Here is a 25,595-nt window from a genome sequence, read left to right on the forward strand (position 1 = left end):
TGAGCACTCGTGGTGCTCTGGTGTGGTGCCAGGGAATGGAAGAGGGCCAGCATGGTTCCTATCTTCAAAAAAAGGAGGAAGGAGGACCCAGGAGACTGGGTAGGCAAGTTAGTCTTACCCCGATCCTGGGTAAGCTTTTTGAGAGAATTATCCTGGCACATGTCCATGAGGGGCCAGTGGGGGAGGTTATGGTCAGGGGCAATCAACATGGGGTCATTCAAAGCAGGTCCTGTCAGACCAACCAGGTCACTAAATCCTTAGATGCAGGGGTAGCAGTGGACATAGTCTTCCTGGACTTTCAGAAGACCTTCAACACTGTCTCCACCCCATTCTCATTAAGAAACTGGCGGACGGTGGTGTCGACACCTACACAGTCAAATGGGTCACCAACTGGCTGGAGGGCCGCTCCCAGAGAGTGGTGGTGGATGGGTCATTTTTGACCTGGAGGGATGTGGGCAGGAGGGTTCCGCAGGACTCGGACCTCGGGCCCACACTGTTCAACATCTTCATCAGCAACTTGGACAAGGGGGTAAAAAGCACCCTGTTCAAGTTTGCTGATGACACTAAGAGGTGGGGAGAAGTGGGCATGCTAGAAGGGAGAAATAGGCTGCAGCTTGACCTAGACAGGTTACAGGGGTGGGCGGATGAGAACAGGACAGGTTTCAACACTGACAAGTGCAAAGTGCTGCACCTGGGGAGGAAGAACAAGCACCATTCCTACAGACTGGGGAAATCCCTTTTCATCAGTGCAGAGGCAGAAAAGGACCCTGGAATCATCATTGATGCCAAGATGAACATGGGCTGGCAGTGTGGGGATGCAGTCAGGAAGGCCAACCGCACCTTATCATGCATCCACAGATGCATCTCAAGCAGGTCCAAGGAGGTGATCCTCCCCCTCTATGCAACAGTGGTCAGGCCACAGCTAGAGTACTGCACCCAGTTGTGGGTGCCGCACTTCAGGAGGGATGTGGGCAACATGGAGAGGGTCCAGAGGAGGTCACTCGCATGATCAGGGGGAAGCAGGGCAGGCCCTACGAGGAGAGGCTATGGGACCTGAACCTGTTCAGCCTCCACAAGAGAAGGCTGAGGGGGGATCCAGTGGCCTGTTACAAACTAGTCAGAGGGGACCAGCAGGCATTGGGGGAGTCCCTGTTCCCCCAAGCACTACCAGGGGTGACTGGAAATAATGGTCACAAGCTGGCAGAGGGTAGATTCAGACTAGACATTAGGAGGTGCTACTTCACTGTCCAGGCAGCTAGGATCTGGAACCAACTTCCAAGCCAAGTGGTGCTGGCTCCTACCCTGGGGGTCTTGAAGACAAGGGTAGATGTACACCTTGCTGGGGTTGTTTGACCCCAGTACTTTTTCCTGCTATGGCAGGGGGTTGGACTTGATGATCTGCTCAGGTCCCTTCCGACCCTACTAGCTGTGAAACGCTTCATCATTCCCCTTCAAATTCCTCCTTAACACTTCCTTTGCTGCAATAGGTATAAAACCTTGACAACAATGGGACTACTAGTGGACTGAACCAATTCCTATCTCATTGTTTGCTTGTACATAGCCACTGCCTATCTTCATCCCTATTGTAGCTATTGTCTTATATATAGATCATAAACTGTTTGGAGCAGACAACATCTGTCCTTAGGTTGTATGGGAGTTAGTACAGTGGGGTCCTCATCCAGTAGTAGGGCTCCTTCTCTATGGAGATGATGCATTCTCTATGCATCAGGCCAGAGTTGGCTCTCTATGACACTAATATAATCCCACTGATGTCAACATGCATAAACTTAATTTGATCCCATATGTGGAATATCTGAGAAGAGCACAAGACCCAAATCTTACTCACCTTGCATAAGCAGCAATGAACTTCAGCAGGCTTATCGGCATGAAGATAAAAACTATGGGCAAGGCTGACTTGGTAAATATGACATCCTAAGTCTGGACTTTCCCTTAAATAAAGAAATGTCTGGTGATCTTTAATATTTGTGGGAGAATTAGTATAGACTGAATAGATGCCCAGAACATGAAAAACTTACCTTTATACCAGCAACCACGATTTTTGACAGGGTTCTTTGTTGACAGGCAAGCTTTGTATGCGATTAATTACTAGTATTAAGGAATAGAATTGTGGTCTTTTACCACTTTTGTGCCATGTTAAACTGTGAACTGTGGTGTGGTAGTTACAAGTATAATTTAAGGATAAATTAGCATAATAATTAGAGCCACAGCCTAAAAGTCTTCATAGAGCTTTTAATATTTATGTTTGATAAATATTGCTCTATTTGTCAGTTTATGCGGCATAAAGTGAAACTTAATGTAGGAGCATTATTAGCATAAAATTAGCATAATAAGTGAAAAACAAAACACAACGGTAATCAAAAACAACAGAGGTTGTTTCCTATTGTTTCTCTCAAAGGACACACTTACACCCAAAAACTTGTGGACTGGAAAACAAGTTTCACTTAAATGAATTATGAGTTTCTATTATATGGCAGAAAAATTGACAGCTTTTAAGAAGTTCTTCCAGGGGCAGCTTTCTAAGTTTCTTTTCAGACTTGTGCATCATATTATAGCCTCTCAGAGAATGGACTTATTGCTTAGGAAAGATGGCTTTAAAAACAAGAGAACGTTGTCCCATTTAGACAGACATTTAGCTTTCAAGGCTAGTGCTGTACAGAGGTATCAGATGAACAGGGGCAAACTTGGGAAACTTAACCTGATATCATAAAAATGACAGCATGAGCCAATAAGCAAGCAGGAGAATTCAGAATTACCAGCATAGAAACTACTTTTGCATTTTTTAAATTTTTTTGTGCATATTCTATTCGTTTAGCTGCATACTTCCAAGTCCAAGGTTCCCAGCTGCCCTGCCAGAGTCTAAACTATCAATATTTATTTCTGCTGAATTATGCAGCTTGATATCAATATTAAATCCTGCTTTTCAAGTTCTTATGATTGCTATTGTCCTCAGGCTTGTATTGTATGAGTGACTTTGAGCTTTCTAACCCCATCCTAAAAGTTAAAATAGTGATTTAGGGCAAGATTTAAGAGGACAGCTGGTGAGTCAGCAAACTCTGTCCTAACTTCTCTTAAAGGTTACAAAAGGTACAAGGACACAGAGCGTAACTCCAGAGGTTAATGTAATTGGTGAGTTTAAGCCACCTGGAAGACAGGTGGTGTAGCACTTCCTAGTCTTCTCAGATTACTGTAAGAAGGAGACAGTCAAGCATTGTCAAGCCTCCAACAAGGAGACATATTCATGTCAATACCCAAAACCAAGGCCATGTGGGTGACAGGCTCATTGAGTATTGTTTTGTGAATCTGTGAAAGAGAAGGAAAACTTCAGAGGACAAGAGGAGAGGACAGCAAGGAAGGGCCAGCTACATACATCCATCTGCTTACTTGTGAGTGACCTATTCTAGCAGCTGGCGAGACATTCATCTTTTTCCCAAGCATGCGCCACGTGTTGGGGACAGAAGGAGGGAATACATAACAGCCACAACCACAGTTCTGCATCCAAGAGCCAGCAAGGATCTTGCTCTTAAAGGTCTGATAAGCTCATTCTTTGGCACCTTTTGGAAGTATTTACACAAGTACAAAATGAATTTAAAACAGTGTTGCAAACCACATCATACTCATTTCATGTAGCCGTAAGTCACCATGCAAGATGCGAGTCAGCACAGTCAGGTCCTAACACATCAATGCTTAAAGACTTTACATCCTATGTAACACTTCATGGCTCCATCTTTTCCAGATGTTTTAACAACAGCTACCGTCATGCAACTTCACCGACAGATGGGAAGTCAGCAGTCTTCTCTGAAGCTTACCACACCACTCAGCAAGAAGACAATAAGGGAAATAAAGAAACGTGTACCTCTGAAAAGAAAAACATTGCTTCCTTGACAATTTCTTCTATAGGCAATACAAAGAGCAAGGGTCTCAAATTTATTCTCAAAGCCAGATCTCCTTGGCAACATATACAGTAAGACACAGCCTGGGATTATTTCTTTTTCGTATTACTTGTATTTTTATGATACCTGCTATAGTATTAGCCATCGGAGGACAATTCCGGTTTTATGCTGCAAATTCAGGATCCTTTTCCCCCTACCAGTATTTGTAAGATATACTAATTACCAATGGAGGGATTTGCACAAAAGAGCTGGAAATAACAAAAATAAGCCTTTTAACAGGCACAGTAATTATGCAGACACAACAGATGCTAATAACAATTTTCATTTCTGTGGAAAAAATGATTAAGGTTTAAAAGCACAATAACAAAGAGGCGTAAGAAGAGAACAAGGGGGCGTAGATAACATGAGACAATGTATGTGTGATCACAATCGGTAATTTAAAAAGAACTTTCACACTGGAATAATCTTGAAAGCATCTCCTCAAATATCAATCTGTTTACCTTTCATGTTGTTTTCCTACTTTCTGTTACCTCTGTTTCTGCTAATTACCAAAGCTATTTGAATCTCAGTGTCAGTTTCTTCTCTCATAGCCCAGATGTCAGATGAGGTGTAAAACCAAAGTGTCGAGCATTTGTTGTTACTAACAATTCCCCCAACAGTTTTTGCAATAGTCGATATGCTTGCCTCTAGCATCCTAGGTAACTGCAATTTCTCCAGGCAGCTTCAGGTTGGCAGAGGATTATTTTTCACTTCCCATTCTGTATTCTTCTGTAGTACTGGTGCATGCTGAAAAAATATGAATGTTTTAATAATGGGCGAATGGATTTCAGTTTTGTACGCTACAACATTTGCTGTTAGGAGTAGTCCCCTTGACTATACTAAGTACTATTAGGAGTAGGTGCATTAAAGTTGAAAGTTCTATTCATGACGGAAAGTGTTATTCTTGGTATTAAATCTGAGCTGGTGTTTCTGCAATTAAAGTGCTGTGCCTCCTTTCCAAATCAGTCTTCCCTCTAAGGCCTTACCAAATATTACAACCAGAACCAGGAGAGAGAACTTGTTACATCTGCACAGATTTCACTCTCGTAAAAGTCATCAACTGAGATGCTTCGGGATGAACAGGCTGCATATATGTCAGGAATTACCATACTCTTCTGCTCCTAAAGCCTGTATTGGAGGTAGCCTAATGTTTAATCACTATCATTTTCAGACAAAAGGATTCCAAAGTCACAAACACATGACTGCAATTTTATTTCAAGATCAAACAAGAAGATGAAAAAGTCTCACATAAAAGCTAAAAATATCTATGTTAACAGCAGATTCTAGACACAAAGACAGTTGTGGAAGAGATCTACAGAACGTAACCAAACAATAATGTACAGTAACCAGAGCATGTTGAAACTGGCCTCCGCTCCTTTCCCTAAATATCCATCAGGCAGATAGCCCAGTTGTTTCAGCTGGCCTCCTGAACAAAGATCTACTTCTATGGACACTATCTTATTTCCCAAGGGTTGCATACTTTCTCTTCTACAGAGAGCAAGGGATTTTTCAGTGATATTTTTTATTGGACCAGCTGAACAGTTGGGAGAGATGTTAGACAAGTTTTGGGGCATAAAGTACCCTTCCTCAGGGCTAGGAAAGAAGCAGATACAGCCTACACTAAATGTCAGATAAAGCAGTGGCTTTAACTCCATACATAAAAGCAATCATGCACTTCAAGGAGAAGAGAACACCTGCAAGCTAAGAGCAAAGAGGAGTTATCAGACATAGCTTTGAGGCAAGAGACGTGTAATTGAAGCGTCTTATTCCCTTCAAGCCAACACATTTTAATACAAGTTGTAGGTGGGATTGAGAGCGTTGACTACTGTTTTCTCCTGCCACTTAACCACTGAGGCTAGGTACAGACGTTACACATTAAGCAGGCAGAAAGTGCTCTAAAGCTGTAACTGAACAGACATTCATGGCTCTTGGAGCACTTTAAAAAAAAAACAGGGGGAGCCTGCTCTAAGTTAACCCTCAACGGATGTGTACTAACCCAAAGTGCTTTTTGTTAGAGTGCTTTATTGAATGTCTGTCCAGAGTCATCAAGGGTCAACTTAGACTGAGCATGATTGTTGCTATCCCAGGTGGTGTTGCACAGGGCACAGTTTGCTCTGCCCAAGTCTGGGCCTGCCCTGCCCCAGTGGCTATTACTGACCCAGCCAGTGACTCCCCCGGGGAGTGGGGGGTGGGGGGAAGGAGACACACATTTCTGTCCTGCAACTCCCCCAACCCCACAGCACAGGAGGCATTGTAGGGGGAAGGAGTGTGGGGTCTCTCTCCCTGCAGCTGCCCCTGCTGGGCTGCACCACAACACAGCCTGAGAGGGGGGCTGCAGGGAGAGGGGTCTAGGGTCTCTTCCCCCAACAGCAGCCCTGGCAAGTCTCTGCCTGGCCCAGAGGAGATGCAGGGAAGAAGTTGGGGTGTTGTTGTCCAATCACAGCATTCTATGCCAGAAGCCAGAAAGTTGCAAACTGGGCAAACTTTTAATCTCTACTAGGAGTTGATGCAGTTTAGGAAAAGAGCTTGCATAATGAAGCCTCAGAAAGTGCGGGAAGCCACTAGGCCATCCGAGTGATGTAAAGTGGCTAGCTGAAAGAGGGATAAATGCAGGGTGGATGAGGGTTGAGGTGGCCAGTCTCCCATGCGTATTTATTTGTGTTCCTCTGGTAAGGATCACAGGTCAGCATCCTTTGTGGGTGTGAGCTGCTGCCACAGTGTCTGAGTGCTGGGAGCCAAAGCCCAAGACTGCTCACTGGTACTTTCTACATGAAATTGCTTGCCTCATTGCTGTTTGTACACACACGTTCTCCCAGAAGTAATCAACTCTGCCATACAATTCAATACTACCAACATGGCATGGGGTCCTACAGGATGGCCATGATCTCCCCAAGGCCCCCTTACTGTGCCAAGTTGGCCCAATGGGCACCCTCAATTCTCACCTGCTATGTCTTTGATGGAAATGTATATATGGGAGGCTGCCTTTACGCCCTCTTGGTCATGGTTTGTTGTACACTCTGGCCCTGTAGACTCCCAGACTTCTGGTGGGTGCTGCTCCAAGGTAAGTGACACAACAGGTGTTTTGGGAAACCCTAGCCTTATGGGTTATGCGTGGCTCCAACCATCCCTTTACCACGCCCGAAGCCTCATAGACAGAACAGATGTTGTTCGGTCTGGGCCTTGTTACAATTTGGCCCCCTTGTCCTCCCTGGGCCCTCTGCGGCCCTGTCTCTCTCTGAGGCTTCTCACTGCCCCCTCTCTGGGGCTGGGGTTCCCACGCTGCTGCGGACCCCCTATGAGGCCTCCTCCATCCCCTTATAGCCTCACCCAAGCCACCGGTCTTAACAGCAAACAAAACACAAGCCCCTGGGCTATAACAACATCATTCAAGCCACCCCGGGGTGTTCCATCCCTCACCCATGTCAGAGGCTGTACCTGCAGTCAGGCCTCTGCTTGCTCTGGGAGACCTCCTTCTCCCTTGGCTGCTGGCAGGGATCTGCCAGGCTGGCCTCAGCCCTGAGGTTTATATGTGCCAGGCCCTGCCCCTTTCAGTCAGCTGACCACTGGCAGGTGTGGGCCACTAGCAAACTCTGGTTGCCCTGGCAACCAGCAGCTAGGGCATCTCACTCACTGCTAGGGCTCTTTCCCTAGCAGTTTCCCCTCTTTAAAAGGAGCAGGGCACCTAAGTGCTCTGCAACAACTACCAACAACAATGAGCAACAAGAACAATACTGTCTCTCTCTCTCTCTCTCTCCCCAACCCCCTTGTTGCTCACTGTTGTTGGTAGTATTGAATTGTTGATGTTATGGTTGGTTGTTAAGAATATAATCAATTATTACCCCTCCTATTTGTGTCCCTTGTGGTCGTGTATAATTTTCCTAGTTAATTATTATGCCTAGGCCTGCTTAGCTCCCTGTCAACCATGTCCGTTCAGCGATTGTAAAACAATTGGGCACTTTCTAATTGGTCGTCCTGATTTTCCCACTAATTGCCTGCTAACAGAGGGTCTCTCCCCCCCCGCCTGCTGCTAATAACACCAGCTGGTGGGGGGCAAGGCTGGGGAGAGAGGCCACTGGCAGCCTCCTGGGACACATGCAGGAGTGCTCCCAGTGGCCAGTGTGGGCAGGATCTGAGTTCCCCCCCACAACCAAACAGCAAACATCTGTTCAGTTCACTCACGCTCTAATTTCTAGCGCTTTAACGAATGATAGACCTCTTTCACCAGGGGCTTTTTGTACATCTGTACTTAGCCTAAGACAACATAAAATCTTCAAACTTCATGCACAGAAGTTAGCTAGAAGCTATGCTGTCCGTATTGTTTCTAGCCATATATTGTTTGTTAACAGAGGCATGGAAGTTTATGGGAATTAATAAATAAACCATTGCTCCCAGCTTTAAAAATGTATTCTAAAGATACCAAAAAGGACTTTTTCCTTAGAAATAATAAAACCTCCCTCTGCATCTATTCCCCCAAACAAATTGCCTAAATCAGTACTGTAACTCAATACAAAAAACATGTACTAGTATTTCTGGCATGCATTAATGAGATTAATTTAGCAAAATTTAGAGAAGGTAGGCAAGACATAAGACATTTGTCTTGGGTTTTATTATTGTAATAATCAAAAAACACAAAGATCTGGGCTGCAATCTGTTTTGTGACAAAGACTCTGGAGGTAGAAAAGACTGCGCTAATACTGCCTTTCAGTAGTAGTTGTCTAATTTGCAACTTAAGCAAAAGCCATTGAAAGTAACATGTCTTTTCTTATATATATGTATTTACAAGTCAACAGGCAGATATCATCCTATTAGATCTTTCATCTGTGTCCTTGTGCTGGATCAAGCAGTGAAGGGAAAACAAATTTTTCATGGGTGATGTCATCTAGATAGGCTCACACTACCTAAATGCTCACCCTGAGAAGTACTGCCAAGCTGCTGAAACCATTTAAGAAGGCAGAGTGATACTTCAAATAAATGTATGCCCTCTGCTACATACTCCATCCATGTTATATAAAAGGGTTTAAATTGGTTTTAAAGTTCTGCCTAATTTAACACCTACTGTAGAATACAACTTTTAACTGTCCTTACAGTAAAAAAAACAGCAGTATAGCTAACCCTGAAGGATATATTTGTAGCTCTGATCCAAAGCATAACGGTTTGAGTTGTGCAGCATATGATAATTAAATATGTGGTCACACTAGTTTAGGAAAAGTTTGGACAATTCCAAATCTGAGGGCAGCCATCCATCTGCCATCAGTAAGGTATGTAGCTGGGATGTAATTTCCAAACTGGAAGACAGCCCAAAATCTCCCCACATGTCTCTTGAATATCAAGTAAGTAGCCATTGGAGCAAATGTCGATCATGAAGTCCAGGAATATTCTAGTGCAGGCTTGAAAAAGTCAAAGCACAGACTGGATAGCTGTGATTCAGTATGCCTTCTTCCTTTTCCTTTTTAATAAGTTTTTAATGTTTTTTTTCCTAATGAACAAATGTAATCATTTGTAGTTTTACTTCCCTGTTTTTATGGAGCTGCATTCTCATGTGCCAGTATCCTTATTTTTATGTGCTGGATGGCGAGGCCTAGATGATCAATTTTGTTTTGTACCTCTTTCTCAATGGTCATTTTTGTCTTCCAAAGCATGTTCACACCTTCTTTCCAGTCTCTTTTTTCTTAGGCTGGCACAAGCCTCAGACTTCTTGATCTTGGCAAAGAGTTTGAGCAAACTCTAATGACAGCCCAGTGACAAAGATTTTCATTTAAAAATAGCACATTTTCAATCACCAAAGAAGATGAAATAAGGAAGATAAGACAAGGAAGGAGCAGCCAACTGGCTGCTAAACTGAGTGTGATAAGGGTCAGTCTCAGTAGCTAGACATCATGAACATGTTTTATTTTATGATGTTCCTGCCATTCTCTTCTGCCATCTCACTAATGTGAAGAAAAAGATTTGGAAATTATTACAGCACAAATCAGCAGATCAAATACCAGAAGGAGAGCAATCACTTAGGGATAGATTCTGATTCCATCTATTTCAATGGGACCAATCATTCTTTTTAATTTGCCACAATGTCCATCTGTTTTTAGAGTGACCCACAGCCCCCTAAATGTAGATAATGACTTACAGCATGAATTGTTCCACTGAAATAAATAAAATGCAGTATAGGCAAGGGGTTCAGACTCTGACCTTTAAGATTTTGACAGCCAAAGAAACTGTGACACCTCCACCAACCCAGTCTGAGTAAAAATTAACAAAAGAACACATTTGCTTTGAGGAAGCCAATAGGGAAAAATACCCAAAAAACCAAAAGCAACCTAAGATATGTGATAATTCTTTTATTATTATTGCTGTGGTCTACTTGCATCTTTCTCTTCAGAGGGTTGGCAATGACTAGCAATACGTGGCAGGGAGTTGGTTGCCTTTGAGAGATTGACTGCAACCTCAAAATAATGCTGATGTTGACTAAAGAGTGCTGCATCTGTTAAGTATATACAGCAAGTTCAGTAAATCGCCACATGCTACCAGTTGCTGAATACATTTCAAGAGTGTGGCTACCCACTGGAATTGTCCGGTTTAATTTTCACTTTGATCAGCCTGATGCTAGGACGAGGTGATTTCATTTCAAAAGACAACAAAACCAGGCAAAAGTAACCCACGGATGTATGAAGGAAATTACTCTCTTTGAAGAAACCCACAGAAAATTCTCTTAAGATCTCCTCATTTTAATGGATACATTTAAAAAATGTATAGTCGAGTCTGTTTGTCTGCATACTGTGGTTCTCTGTGCAACTTTAAAGTGAAAAGAAGCAGTCCGCATTATACCTGCAAATCAGTTAGGAACGTTGCAAAGCACTTTCTGCAAAACCTCATTCAGAATGTTCACTGGATGTGTGCGACCATGTTCATAGCCTCTCCGGGTGCATCCACACATGCAGGCACATGCACTTGCAGCAGCTCAAATAGCAGCAGCACAGATTTGTGCCAGAGGTTTGTGCCTCAGCACATGTGCCTGAATGTACACTTTAGCTTGGGGCAAATTGTGCTACTTGGGGCAAATTAAGCCTGCCTAGCTCCTCCTGAATCTTCAGCCAGGGGGACCTAGAGGCTAAGGCCAGCACGTGTGCTGGCTCCACCAGTATAAAAAGCTGCCCTGGAGAGCAGCTGCAGGACTATTTGCCCTCAGACGCTTCTGGGGCCACCTCCACCTCCAGAACCTCCTCCTGAGGCTCCGGTTGAATTTCACCCCCCACCTTTTTGTTTTTGGTCACTCCATCTGCAGCCGCACCTCCTAGTCAACCCCCTCCTGGCCTTGGCCAAGTGGACCCTGTACTTGGCCAGGAAGGGGGCTTTGGCTGGGAAGGTGCCTGGAGACAGTGGGACTGCTTTCCTGTCACTTGTCCATGCACATTTCTGGGCAAAGCACCAGTGGGCAGCATCTACCAGCCCCTTGGATACCTTTGAGCACCAGTGGGTGCGGCCTGGGCGGGGTCCCTCACAGGCACACTTATTTTCACATTTTTGACCCTTTGACACTCATATCACTCCTGTCCTGTTTTTTGCCTTTGTTGTCCCAAGTATTTTGTTGTAGCATTCACCCATTAGCCCCCATACAATAGGGACTACTAGTTAGCCAGGTGGGCCTTAGGGCCCACAGTATTTGAATGTTACAGATAGACAGGAGCTTCTGAGACCTGGCCAGCTGAGCAGCCCTGACCTAGAGTGGCCCCTGCACCCTCTACCCACTGTAGTAGTCTGGCAGTAGGGACTACTGCCTCTCTGACCTGCTTCCACCTGCAACAGCACCCCCGCCCTTTGGACCTGCAGCCCCATGTCTGCACATCTGCCAGACCTGGAAGGGGACCATACAGCTGCCTGCGCTATAGTAGGGGCATTGCAGCAGAGCCTCCTGCACCTCTGGGCCAGCTGCCAGCGAGCTGTGGCTGCAGTTTGCTTTCAGGCAGCACTGCTGTCATGTCTTCTGGTGCATCTGCTCCGCCATCTAGGCAGAAGATATGCTTGTTGTGTTGCCCGCTTCAAACTGTCGAAGTTGTCCTCCTGACCCCAAATGGTCAGGTCAGCCACCTCATCTGTCCCCCAGCTAGGTCCCCAGTGCTGGCCCTAGGCAGGCTTCTCTACCTGGGTCTTGCCACTTGTATGACCAGCAGAGAACCTGGTGTTTCCCATTTGAAAATTGCAAATTCTCTGATAAAAACACCCCAAATTCTCTCACTAAAATACCCCAAATTCATGTTCTTCCATGATTAAAATGAAATGCCATTATATAGAGAGAATTCAGTTGGGCAATATTTTATTGATATATTTACAATTTTAAAGCAATTTGGAAGTCTATCAGTGCCTCTAGCATCATAATAAAATGAATTCTAAATATCTATACACTTTGGTGTTTACTTTTGGTTTTTTTCTCATAGAAAAATCAGATCTGTCCCTGCCCCCTTCAGTCACCAAGATGTGGAGCACTGAGCAGCACTGAAATGCCAGTGCCCTGCCCATCACTCCCAACCCACAGCCCTGCCAGTGCCCCTTATCCTGACCTGCAGCTCCTGCCTGCTCCCCACTAGGTCCCTCCTGGCAGCAGCTCCATCCCAGCACCAGGACACAGGTCCAGCTGCAGCTGTCTCACCCATTGCTTTGTGGCTGAGCAGTGCCAGCCCTTGATGCTCTGCTCCCTGTGCCTGTGCCCAAGCCCCAGTGCTATTCCTGGGAAACCCTTTACTGGGGCTCAGGGGCTGGGATGAGCAAGCCCCTTCTGTTCCAGGCTGGCGTCCCCCTGTACAGGGTGCTCTAGGGGCTCGGGGGGGGGACACTCTACACCTGGCTCTGGCAGCCTCTCCTGCCCAGAACTCTCCCCCTGCCCCAACACCCATCACCCACACAACACCACATCCACACCCTTACCGCCACCTCCAGCCCTACCCCCAACCCACCACACACCCCAAGTGCTTCCTGAGACAAGGAGATCCCCCACCCAGATCAGGACTGCATGTCCCAGCACTGGTGTGGGCATGGGGGAGGGCTGCATGGCAGTTACCCCTGCAGCTGCAGCTTCTGCCAGCAGGTCCCATCCCATCTGACAGCTGAGAGATCTGTGGTGGGTATGTGTGGTTATGCTCCTTTGTCTATGGCTCAGCCAGCACCATGCACCCTGTTAAGGGGTACAATAACTTCTCAGGATACTCTCCCACCAGGACTTGATAGTATAAACTGAAGAATTCTTTCCTAAAGGAAAAACTGACTTGGCCACCAGGAATGTCTCTAATAGTCCAAAATAAGTAGTTATGGCCTGTAATAGAGCCTCATGGGGGGCTCTTCCAACTCCAGTACCCCCACCACAATCCCCCAGGATAAGCAAAGGCTCCTGTTGTTAAGGCATCACAGCCAGGAGCACCCCTCAGTACCTTCCTGGTTGATTTTCAGGAATCTTGTGTAGTCCATTAGAAACAAAAATAATAGACTAGAAGCAGGGACTGGACTGGGCACCAATGCATGCCCTTGGGCAGGACCCAGCCATCATGCTGTCACTCACAGATCCCAGCACTGCACACCAGAGCTGTGCACCCTCAAGGCAGCCTGGTTTCTGCCTCCATGAAGCTGGGCTGGCCCAAGGGCATGCAGCTCTGGCATGCAGTGCCAGAAGCTACAGGCGACAGCATGAGCAGCTGGGTCCTGCCCGAGGCCGTATGCCAGAAGGTATGGGCCAGCAGATTTGCAGATGCCAAGGGTCTCTGCCAGGAGTGGCCATGAGTGTCATGACTGCTGCTGCTGCTTCAGGGGGACTGTGCACCATGCAGGGAGGGGCATGGGGGATCCATCCTTCCCACACAGCTCCCCACATCTCCACTCCCACAGCCCACCCACCCCTATGCCCCTGCGTATGTGGGACAGAGCCTGGGTCAATCTACTGCTGCAGCCTTGCCCCATTCCTTGCCCCATGATGAGACAATGCACTGGGGCAGCAGGGGCACGGAGCAGCCATAGAGATGCTCTGGCTGGGTGACAGAGCTTCTCTCTAAAAGACTCAGCCTCCGGTTACCTTTTCTCAGCTTGTGCCACTTTTTTTTTTTTTCAGCATGCTTTTCTCTGATACTGGGATTTCCCAGTATCAAAATTAGAGTCCGCTCTGTAAATATGCAGTGCGGGGAACATTTTTTCTTTCCCAGAGTGCCTCTTGCACTGTCTCAAACTGCTCTGACAAACCACAATGAGCACATGCTAGCTCACCTGGATGTGGCCGCTGTGTTCATTTTCCACAAAGACCGTAGCGAATGGGAACACTGGCAAGCATACACGGGGTGAGTTTCAGTTATCCCTCTTTGATCTACATGATTTCATTGTGCCTGTTAATAGAAGAGGGACTGCTGAATAGGAGAAAAGATAGTAACATCTATCTCATAGCCAAACACTGGAGCAGAAGCACAGGAAGCAACTCCTGATTCATGTGTTTGAGTAGTCAAAACTGAGAGCTGATCTCAATCCAGAGAACAAAAAGCTACCATGGGACCTACTATCCAGTCACAGATGACCATTCTATCCTTAATTTTCAATAGCAAATACACAAAATTAATTCTTTTATAATGCTGCAGGATAAGAATTAGTCAGCATTTTTAGCTGATGTTGCAGAACAAATAGATTCAAGAAATTGGCAAGTTGCTATGGACGATATATAACCCCAAAGAAGGGCAGATCTCATTTAATTAAGTATTCACTCAATTATTTCATACACGTGTGGGAGGAAAACACAGAGAGCATTAGCAGCTTTTAAACATATTTTAAAAATGTTCATGTCAATTGTATATAATTTTCAATGTTAATGGCTTTTTTTGATACACTATAATGGAACTCCCATTTACCATACATATTCAAGTTGCAAAACCTGGTTCATTTGCATAATCATAAATTGCAGTTGAACAGTCCACGGCATGCTGGTTATTCATCTGATGAAAATGTAAATTTCAATTTTATTTTTGTTCAGTTGCATATACACTGCTCTTATGGAATATAAGAAAATAGCATTTTAATTTAACCAGCAAATCAGCTCATTAAAAGTGACTACGCATATTGAGTAACTCTGAATTTTGTGGCAAAATGTCTTTTTGAGCAGCGACTTATAATTAATGTAAATCTTTTCTGTTTTATTTTATAACATTCAGAAAAATAATTGTGTATGCTGAACCAAATGCTGCTTTTTAAAATGGTGCGCTGTCATTTTAAAAATAAGTTAGGGTGTTGTTTTCTCAATTTAAGAAAAAGAAAGCAAGCTCTAACAGGTTGATATTTAAAAGGCAAGACTGAAGCTGAGAGGAAAATATTCACATTTCTGAAAAAATGGTTGCTTGTTTTGTAAGCCAAAACAGAAATTGATGTGAAAAAATGAAAGTGAAGTCAATCTGTTTTATAGCAGCTGAGGATCAGACACTCAGTTTGTAGGGCTGGCAGTTTTAAAAAAAAAGTCTTACTTTACTTGTACATTTGGCAAAATTGATAAGGAAATCACTGACACACAACAGTTAGGAAGCTTTAGTGGTGCCTTTCTTAAAGTAAAAATTATAGAGATTTCTGTATTTGAGAGAGATAGGGAGAAAATAGTCCCACAGAACCATCCCCTTTTCACTATGCCAGTCCCATTTTAAACATGTGTCCTAGTGTAACAAAGAGCAGGTGATCAGGGCACGAGCCCCATCACCGATCTTAGGCTGGGGCAAAGAGTAGCAACTGTGCTGCTGGTATTACCATATCGTGGCATTGCCCTCTGATGCTATCCCATGTGTGGTTGCTGTCGAAGGCACTCACACAACCAGTTATAGTTCTGCCTGGGGGTCCTACTGAAAATGGACACCAGTGTCCATCTGACCAAAGTGCTGAGACATTTGGAACTGGTGTTTTAAAATGAGACTGTCCAGGAGTAAACATATTATTATTATTATTAATCATTCTTTCTGAATACCTTCCCACCACAAACATGATCCTATGCCTGCTGGAGTCAATGATAAGAATCCCATTTACTTCCCTTGGCTCAAACCCCATATGAGTATCTAAACACCTGGGTAAAACACACTGTCCTGTTCTTTAGTCCTGAAAGAACATAGGTACGGTACTTCAAACTAAAGATTAAACAATAGACATAGTCCATGATCCTCAAAGGGACCACATAGTCTACTGAAATTAATTTGTTCCATCATTCTAATTGAATTATTTTCAATTAAACCAAGTTCATGAACTCTATAGAACAGAAGTAAAACCTTGAGGAAATAAACCCTGAAACAGCCAACAAGTCCAAACACTTGTCCAGAAAGTGAAAGTCTACTGAAGCAATTGTGGGATGCACTATATAACTTATTTGCTAATCCACAATCCTGGAGTCGATTGTATTGTATATCGCAGTGACTGGATTCCATTAGTGTTCAGATACAGTACCGTTCTGAATGATTACAGTTCACAAATCGGTTCACATTATAGTTCGGTGTAGCATCTGCTCCCATCCCTTCACTGACACAAGCACACACTCTGTTCCTTGTTTAATTCCTCTCCGCATACGGTAGGTTATCCCTAGCAATTGTCTAGTCAAATAGGCACATAAGGTCTGCTCTGCTCATCTGAGGAAGATCTGCTCAGACTGCATCAGGAACTCCTCCTCCACTCTTTCTATTTAGAGCAGATAGGTTTGGGGGCAGGAGCTCCAAATTCCCCTTCTAATCTTCTCCTAACTGGTCATCTTAGCTGGTCAGGAAATGAGACGTGTAAGCTACATGACAAAAAGAGTAAAGTAGCTTATTTCTTTTCTCTGCCCTGAGGAGCAAGAAGGAAGTCGAGGAATCATAATGCGATCCCAATGCTCCTCCTTGGGCCACTCCTACTCTGAGATCAAATGCTCAGGTTGGCTATGCACGAGTACTACGATATTCTAAAACTTGCTACGAGGCGAGGCAATACAAGGATTGTGCAAGAAAGCTGTGTCTTTTCTAAACCTTTAGAAAGAATTAGGGACATGCCAATATTTTACTTTGGGAAATTCACAAATGCATTCAATTCCTAATCTGTGCTTCTCCTGTAAAACCTGCCTCGTCTAGGTCATTATTGCAAGTGATGACATGTAGATCTTCAGTGTGATGCCAAGCAGGAAACATATAAATTCTAGTTACTTTGGTGAAAATTAATGACTATTTCCACTAGAAATGCAAACAATTTGCAAAATCATGAAGACACGAGCTTCACACATTGCCCATTCTAGCCAGTCTGGGACAGGCACCACACAGCACCTGCTCCTTGCAGTCTGGGGTGGGCACTGCATGACAGTGAGCCCTGGAGTATGCACCATATGCCATGCCATCTCAGACCAGCTGTAGTGGGCACTTGCCCTGACATGCAGGTATGGGGGGCAGTCTGTGGGCCCAATCTGGTTGGTATGGCCAGATCTACATCTTTAATTTGGGATGAATTTGACACCCCTGCTATATGACAGCAATTCTTTCAAGCTCTAGGTTTCAAACTCCCAGTTCATTAAACATTAGGACAATTTCTCCTCCTTTTTTAACTTAATTAAGGTAAACATAGGAGAGGCTTAGATATGGCAGTGATGGGCCCACTGACTTCCCTCAAGCAACAAATACTGCAGCATCTGTCTGAATTCAGCCTCTCTGGCAAACTTCTTGGAATCCCCTTTCAGAGGAGGTACCCTCAGACCAACTGCCCAAGCAAAGATAAATGTTCAACTCCAAGACTCTCCATTAAGATGGCTTAAGCACATCCTTACCAATGTTCCACCATCTTTGGGTACCAGTTCAGGGACATGGAACAGTTAAAGCAAATAGACAGACACCAACTTTGCAGAAGAATTTCTGAAATTATCACTCTTATCTTCCTTTTACATAATACAAGAGATATGTAGACTCATGTAACTAGACCTACTGTACACCATGCCCCGTCTCAGTTTTCTGGCTATGGGAGATTTGGACAGTCTTCTGTGGAAGCTAAGATCCTTGTTCCTCCAAGAAATTTCTGGGACCTCTGCTTATTGGCATATCTATAATCAGTGTCCCTCAAGTCAGCTGGTCCAGAAGTAAAACTATTCTCATCCCATAAGGCAACATGACACTTCAACTCCCTGAACTTCTCAGCTTCTATAGTTTCAACTGTTTCAGTCAGTACCTCAGTCTCTTTGCTCTCCTTCCCTTCTAAAAGTCTGGAGAGAGCTGGTTTCACATAGGATGCAACTGTACCATAGTTTGGCCAAGATGCAACCTATTCGCTTGTAGATAGCCCATAATGATGGTCTCCTATACAAGCAGACATTCAGGCAGCCAAAACTCCATTTCTGAGACTGTGCAGGAACCAATACAACACGGAGTGCATAAAATTAGTCAAGGACACCATTTCCTTAAAAGTAACAGATAGGCCCCATATTTCCCACAGTAAAATTTACCTTTTAAAGTTTCCTAATTTCTAGGACAAGAGAAAACAGAAACAAAAACTTGGCAAAAAAATCCTCTCGTTTCCACGTATTTGATGCAAGATGTAAAAATAACGGCTAAAGAAGAGCGGGGCAGGAAATGAAATTCTGCTGATACCAAAAAATGAACATTTCATAATAGGAATAGTACAGCATTTCTTTGGTTGTTTGTTTTAGTAACTTTGGCTATCACAGAGGTTAAAACAATATACCACAGCCACAGACAATTATTTCAGAACGCTCTTTCAAGAACATAATTGAGGAAGCAGGTTTCAAGTTGAAGCCTTTGTTTCACACTAAACCAACCAAGCCTGCTACATACCAAAACTCAGAGCATATTATTCTATCATTTCTGTGGCAGGGCATTACGTGTGCCTGCCACTTTAAGGCCTGGAGCTGGCAGCCTCCAGGTGCCTAATGAGGGCAGCCATTTTAGGCCCAGGGCCACCCATATAAACAAGGCAGTTTGGCTGCTGGAGAGCAGGCAACAACATTGCCTGGCTTGAGGGCTGCTGAGTTGTACCTGGAGATAAGGGAGGAGCTGTAGGGGATGGTAAGGAAGCTCCTGGTCCTGGGCATGACCTGAAACTACACCCTGCTGGGAGTGGGTGGCCTGGTGGGGCTCCCAGTGGTGTGGGAGCCCCCAAGAAATGCCAGGCCCGTGAAAGGTGGGTTGGGGCACCTTAACCCCTAGCCCCCACCTTTGGGTGGGTCACGTACACCAGAGGTAGTTGTGGGGGTGCAAGCCCTGAGGAGGAGAGTTGGGGTCAGGCACGGCTACAGCTACCTGAGCCCATCTGTGGAGGGAAGCCCCAAGACCCCGAGTAAAGGGGCCATTTTGAGCAGTGTCTGGAGCCCCCAGTGTGAGGGGGGCAGTGTGTGGAACCCTGTGAAGGGAGATGGGGCTTAGCCAGAGAGAGAGAGCTAAGTCCTGGCCCCAGTAAGTCCTCCAATGTGGGGAGGCAGAGTTTGGGTTGAATATAACACCGGTAGTAGCACCACAACCTGCTGCCCGGAGGGGAGTGAGAGTCCCCTGTGAGATGCTGAGGCACCAGTCGTGGTGTGAGGTAACCCCAGTTCCCCACATCTGTGGGGGAGGACCAAGAGAGGGGGACCCTGGGAAAAGAGTATGGGTCATATCTCAAGGCTTGCCAGAGCTTCCCCTGACTGGCCCAGGTCAGGGCCAGGACCAGGAGGGTCAGAAGGGCAAGGAGGCCCACCGAGAGGGACGCTCGAGAGCCAGGGGCCTGGGATCCCAACTGGCCTGGAGGTGGGCCAGGGCTAGTGTGAGCCGAAAGTCCTAGTGAAGGGACCACACCCAAAGGGGAACCAGTGGCAGGGAAATATATGGCCTGGTATAATGGTGGTAGAATCTGCCTGAAGGGAAGAACTGTGGGGGTGGGGGGGGTCCTACAGCAGGATTCTGGGCCCCGTCATGGGGGACTGGCACGTATGAGAACATTGATGTCATCATCAAGGCTTGGGCTGCGATGTAGGGGAGGAATGGAGCCGCAGATAGTGCCCCCTAGCAGCGGGGCAGAAAATGGGCAGCCTCCCGTTTAATTCCATCTATTAATTAATCAATTAAGACCAAGGTGTGGTGGGTGAGAAAGCAGGCAATTAGCCCAAGAACAGGTGGACGGGCCACACGGAGATTGGCCCTGGTAGGCCCCCTGTTACAGTTTCCATCAACACTGTGCCCAAGACCTGCTATTTGTAGGTTTGCTGTCCTTTCTTTATTTCACATGTCTGAAAGGAGATGCAGTCTGCAATACAAAGAAATAGCCAGCATTCAATTGCTCATTGCAAAGAACAGGATTTCATGAGCTTGGTAACAGCAGCAATACTAGTTTCAGTGTTCTATTAATTTTTACAGATGATTTTGTCTAACAAACCAGATCATAACAGCTTGTACTGGTATTTTGTCTTGACTGTAATACGCTGAGCCTTTTGTCATTGTTGTTCACAGAGAAGAGATCAGCTACAGAGCATATTGCCTGAAGTAGTCTGGGTTTCAAGGTGCTCCAAAAATGCACCAACCAGCAAGATCTGAAAATGAATCATATGAACTACTTGCAAAATTTCGCAAAATACCTGCTATGATATATATTACCTGTATCAGATGTGATATGTTACCAGACCAACTGCTACGAAAGACGACTGTACATTTCAGTTAAGTAGTAACTGGATAATGTCCTTAATGACTGATCAGCACTCTTATTCATGTTCATGCCATTCATCACTTTCTTAGCATGGCATTGTCTGGGGGGTGGGTTTTGGGTGGGGGAGATTATATCCTGAACAATGCTTTGGGAAAGTACTTTTTTCTGTCCTACAAAATGCAAAGTAACAAACCTTTAGTAGCAGCCTACTGGAAGAATATAACTGTCTAGAAAATCCATTTTGTGCATCTGTGCCAGCTGTAGGTGTCGTATGGTTTTTGATGCCTTCCCACAGATCGCTGACCTACTGATAACAGGGTGGGACCTAGATTAGGCCGTTCGATGTGCCTTTTTAGAGTGTTGAATTCTTTCCTGCCATGACTGCTGTAAATTCTTTAGGAGGCAGTCGCCTATAATCTTCTACATCCCTAGCCCTGTCTTCTCTGTGGGGCTCCAACCTCCCCTTTACCGCCCCCCCTCAACCACGTCCTGTTTCAGATGAGGATGAATATTGTTGAGACTACCAGATGGCCCAAAATACGCATACTGTCCTAAACAGCCATTAAAATAGGGTCTCTTAGTCTGACCCTTCTGGCCTCCAAGCAACCAGTAGTCCAGCTGCTTGCATCAATTACTTTGGAACTTATAATACAAATCAGTGGGTATTAACGGCCTACATCAGTGCCATCAAAACATGTCCTTCCCCAACAAGGGTCCTTTTGGGCCGTAGACTTAACAAGTCCTAGTCCTGCCACTTAGCACTTAACTCAGTCCCACTAAGCCCAGTGGCTTTCAGTCCTTGGTTAGGAACCTCAAACAACTACTCTGGGGCCAACGAGAGCCCTTCTTCCCTCACTGCCACACAGGGACTTGCCCCAAGCCGAGCTCTAACTTCTGGGGCAGACCCAACCCTTGAGGCAGAGTGTCCCAGCTTTGAGTTTCTCTACCTGATCTGTCACCACCCAGACTCCCTCTGACCTGAGACTTGCCACATCTTCCATAGTACATCCGCCAGCATGGGTTGCTGGTTCGATACCAGCAGGCTGCTAAATCCTGTAGTTAGGGCCTCCTTCAAGCTCCGTGCCCTTTTGGCTGGGCTAGCTGCTTTGCGTTGGTGGCCAGCTGCTGCTTGTCTGGAATCTGCTCAGCCTTCTCCCTCCGCTGTACGCTGCCACCACTGTGCCCCTGTCCTGGGCCAAAAGTATCTTACCTGGTGTGCTGTCCACCAATCTGGAGCCTTGCTCAGGAAGTTCCAGGATGTCTCCTGCACGCCGCTTCCAGGTGTTTCCAGTGTCAGCGCAAGTCCAGGATGCTGGTCGTCCCTCTCTCTCGTCTCCTCTCTCACAGTATCCGTAAGCTGAGCGCCCTTTAAGAGATAAATTCCATAGGATGATTGAAAGTTGAGACATAATTCTTACACATGAAGAATACCTGTGAAATGATTAAAGTAACTGCTTATTTATGGACAACTACACGTTTCAAGAGACCAGGGAGTTTACTTGATTAAGATGTGCTAATACATATTTATCCAGATAATGGGTCATTCTCTTTGAATGTAGTCTATTCTTGTACTACTACTATTTATTGTTTGTTGATGGTCTTATATGCTACAAGCCTTCTAGGAAGTCATATAATGATCCCTGCCCAAGAAAGAGCACAACCTAAGGGAAGACAGATAAACACAAATAAAGAGGGGATGATAAAGGTAGTAAGAAGCGTTAGCATTTTGCCACAAATATGACAGATATACAAAATTTGTTCTAGAAATGGAAAGCCAGATATAAATCAAGGTTATGCCAATTAACAGTTGGGGAATTGGCCTCAAATGTTACAAAATGCAATCAACTATCAGCATCTACTAAGTAAATTCAATAGATTACAACAAAAACTTCCAGGCAACAAAGGTAATAAATGAATAACAAAAAAGAATTTAAATTCCCATATGGCTCATCACCTACATTTAAAATACTCCAACACCTGTTTTGTCAAATTAATATTCTTCCAGTGTTCAAAACTGTCTTCAGTCAAGGCTCTTGCATTAATCGATCACATCCCAACTGTCATGAACACGCACACAATTGTACTATGAAGCAACACAGATGTGATAAAATAGAGCCCTTCCCTGTGAACCATATTTAAAAAAAAATCAAAGAGATTAGTATAAAGTTCAGCATAATTTTCTCTTAGGCTAAAAAGAAACCCTTTTAAGCAGCTGTTGACAACTCAGACATCACATTACAAAACAAACCTACTTCTTTTCTTTAATAAAGGGTATTCAGCAGCTATTACGTCAAAGCATCCGTATACCACAATACTGCCGCTGAACTCCTAGCACAATTCAGCATTAGTAGTGAGGCAGGATAATTATTCAAATGTGACCTATTTTTATTGAAGAAACACAGAAATGTTGCCTGTATTGAAATTAGAATGAACTTTTTAATGAAACTTAAAGCAAATGAACTGGGACCATGGAGACAAACATGTTCCCTGCATCAGCTCATGTTGCTGCCTCTCATAGCACACAAAATATAGTTAACCTTTAGCAGAAAAATCTAAGCGACTCAGAAAAGCCACTCTTCCTTTCATTTACCAGAGTTCTTCGTCCTTGGAGTAAGGCAGCATAGGGAATCTAGCTGTGAAGCACTGCCGCTTCAACCACAGAAACCCTAACAAAAGAAGCAACTGGCAAAACAATTTTAATGAAGTTGCTTCACCTTTACCCTAATCTAAACACGTGAGGCTCTTGAATAACTGTCTGGATTTACATACTGTGGTTCAGAATATAATTACATGACCTCTTCAATGTTGCAGCATCAAATCAATTGTAACATTTTCACAAATTATGCACTTCAACTCCTACTCATTTTTACTGTGCAGGCAGCTTTTCTGGGTAACATAAGCAAACGAGGCTGGACAGGGAAATCTTTGGGTTTGGTTTAGTTAAAGCATTTGAGTCTTTACTACTTGACTTAGACCAAAACCTTCAAGAACAGGGCACTTGAAATCAGTCATCATTCTAATATGATGCAACATAAATGGTGCTTATACTGTATAGTGCCTTTCCAGACAGGGGTCCCAAGGTACAATCGCATGGGAAAAGCTTTGTCAGTCAGAGTAAGCCAAAGAAAACAAGAAAGATTTGAACCTTCTTTTCTAAAAAGCCGAGATGGATCGAGCACGACGAACCGCCACAGGCAATGAATTTCAGATTTGCACAGAAGAGAGGCTAAAGATTTCAGTTTCCCACTTGCTTGTCAGGAAGCCAATTCTGCAAGACCTTTCAAGGCCAGAGACTATTTTAAATACTACGCCTGTGAGGTAAACAGGACAATTTAGGGCATGTCTCTGAAATTCAATGATGCATTTTTTTATTTTTGTTAATTATGCACATTTTAATGAGCACAGTCTCGAAGATTCACACTCTGGACTAATATACTCCAAATTGTGGGACAGCGAAGACCTCAAGCTATAGTGCAGTGACCAAGCTGAAATGCGTAATGTTCTCCCAGCCGAGTGCTGAACTCTCCAAAGCCTGAAGCCCAGTCGCACACTGCATTATTGGAAAGGGATTTTTTTAAAGATCTGTTCACTTAAGGACAGTTCTTGGGAGACTTCCTGGATAAATGCTTATTCAGTCAATGAGAGCCTGAATTTCATGGTTGAAAAGGTTAAACCACGCCAGAAGATAGGCGGGTGATCCAGGCTGACCTGGACAAGCTCAGCAAATGGGCAGACGAGAACCTGATGGCGTTTAACACCGAAAAATGCAAGGTTCTCCATCTTGGGAGGAAAAACCTGCAGCATCCTTATAGGCTCGGCAGTGCTACGTTGGTTAGCACTACAGAAGAAAAAGACTTGGGGGTCATCATTGACCACAAGATGAACATGAGCCTGCAATGCAATGCTGCTGCTAGTAAAGCGACCAAAACGCTGGCTTGCATCCATAGATGCTTCTCGAGCAAATCCCGGGACGTCATTCTCCCCTTGTACTCGGCCTTGGTGAGGCCGCAGCTGGAGTACTGCGTCCAGTTTTGGGCTCCACAATTCAAAAAGGATGTGGAGAAGCTTGAGAGAGTCCAGAGGAGAGCCACGCGCATGATCAGAGGTCAGGAAAACAGATCTTACGATGACAGGCTGAGAGACATGGGACTCTTTAGCCTGGAAAAGCGTAGGCTCAGGGGTGATCTGATGGCCACCTATAAGTTTATCAGGGGTGACCACCAGGATCTGGGGGAACGTTTGTTCACCAGAGCGCCCCAAGGGATGACGAGGTCGAACGGTCACAAACTCCTGCAAGACCGTTTCAGGCTGGACATAAGGAAGAATTTCTTTCCTGTCCGAGCCCCCAAGGTCTGGAACAGTCTGCCAGCGGAGGTGGTTCAAGCGCCTACATTGAACACCTTCAAGAGTCAATTGGATGCTTATCTTGCTGGGATCCTATGACCCCAGCTGACTTCCTGCCCTTTGGGCAGGGGGCTGGACTCGATGATCTCCCGAAGTCCCTTCCAGCCCTAATGTCTATGAAATCTATGAAAAATTTAGCCATTTAATGGCACCATGTGGGAAAGGAAGAAACAGGTCAATAGTGTAAAGCACTAGTTTATGATCAGGAAGACTGGAATTATCTATATTTTCTGCATCATGGAAACAATCTATTGTAATGTCAGTCAAATAATTGGAAATTTATGGTCTTCCCAACATTTTACATTCTCATTGGGCCTGATCCTAGAGTCCTCCTAAATGAACATATCCCTCTGCCTTTCAAAGCTGTAACCATGATATGGCAGGCTGTAATTATATAACAATTTCATTCTAGAAACTGCTAATCAGCAACAAGAATAACACTTTAGTCAAAAAAGCACATCAGAAAGTAAGCCTATATACTGCCATGTAGCTTGATCTAAAAAGCAGCCCATCATATACTTCCCCAACTTAGCAGAAATAAAAAAAGTTCATCGTATCGCTTGAATTTTTTATGGGTATTGGAGTCTTCATCATGGAAACAAGTTCATTAAAATTACA

The 25,595-nt window shown here is 44.7% G+C and overlaps 1 protein-coding gene across 3 annotated transcripts in view; it reads right to left on the reverse strand.

The window, feature by feature from the left end:
* Positions 1-2,242: 2,242 nt before the first annotated feature.
* LOC149857121 (uncharacterized) overlaps positions 2,243-25,595 on the reverse strand; it is a 108,423-nt gene continuing 85,070 nt past the window's right edge. For all 3 annotated transcript variants that reach the window (XR_016444198.1, XM_090062946.1, XM_090062945.1), the window contains 2 exons: positions 21,784-21,939; positions 2,243-4,697 (listed from right to left, as the gene is read on the reverse strand). Coding sequence is in view for 2 of the 3 variants with exons in the window: in XM_090062946.1 (XP_089919072.1) it covers positions 4,635-4,697; positions 21,784-21,939 (219 nt within the window). In the remaining variant the exon portion in view is untranslated. The remainder of the gene's footprint in view (positions 4,698-21,783; positions 21,940-25,595) is intronic.

This window comes from Crocodylus siamensis, chromosome 9 (genome assembly GCF_052110815.1).
Source record: "Crocodylus siamensis isolate JL-2025a chromosome 9, ASM5211081v1, whole genome shotgun sequence".
NCBI classification, from domain to species: Eukaryota; Metazoa; Chordata; order Crocodylia; family Crocodylidae; genus Crocodylus; species Crocodylus siamensis.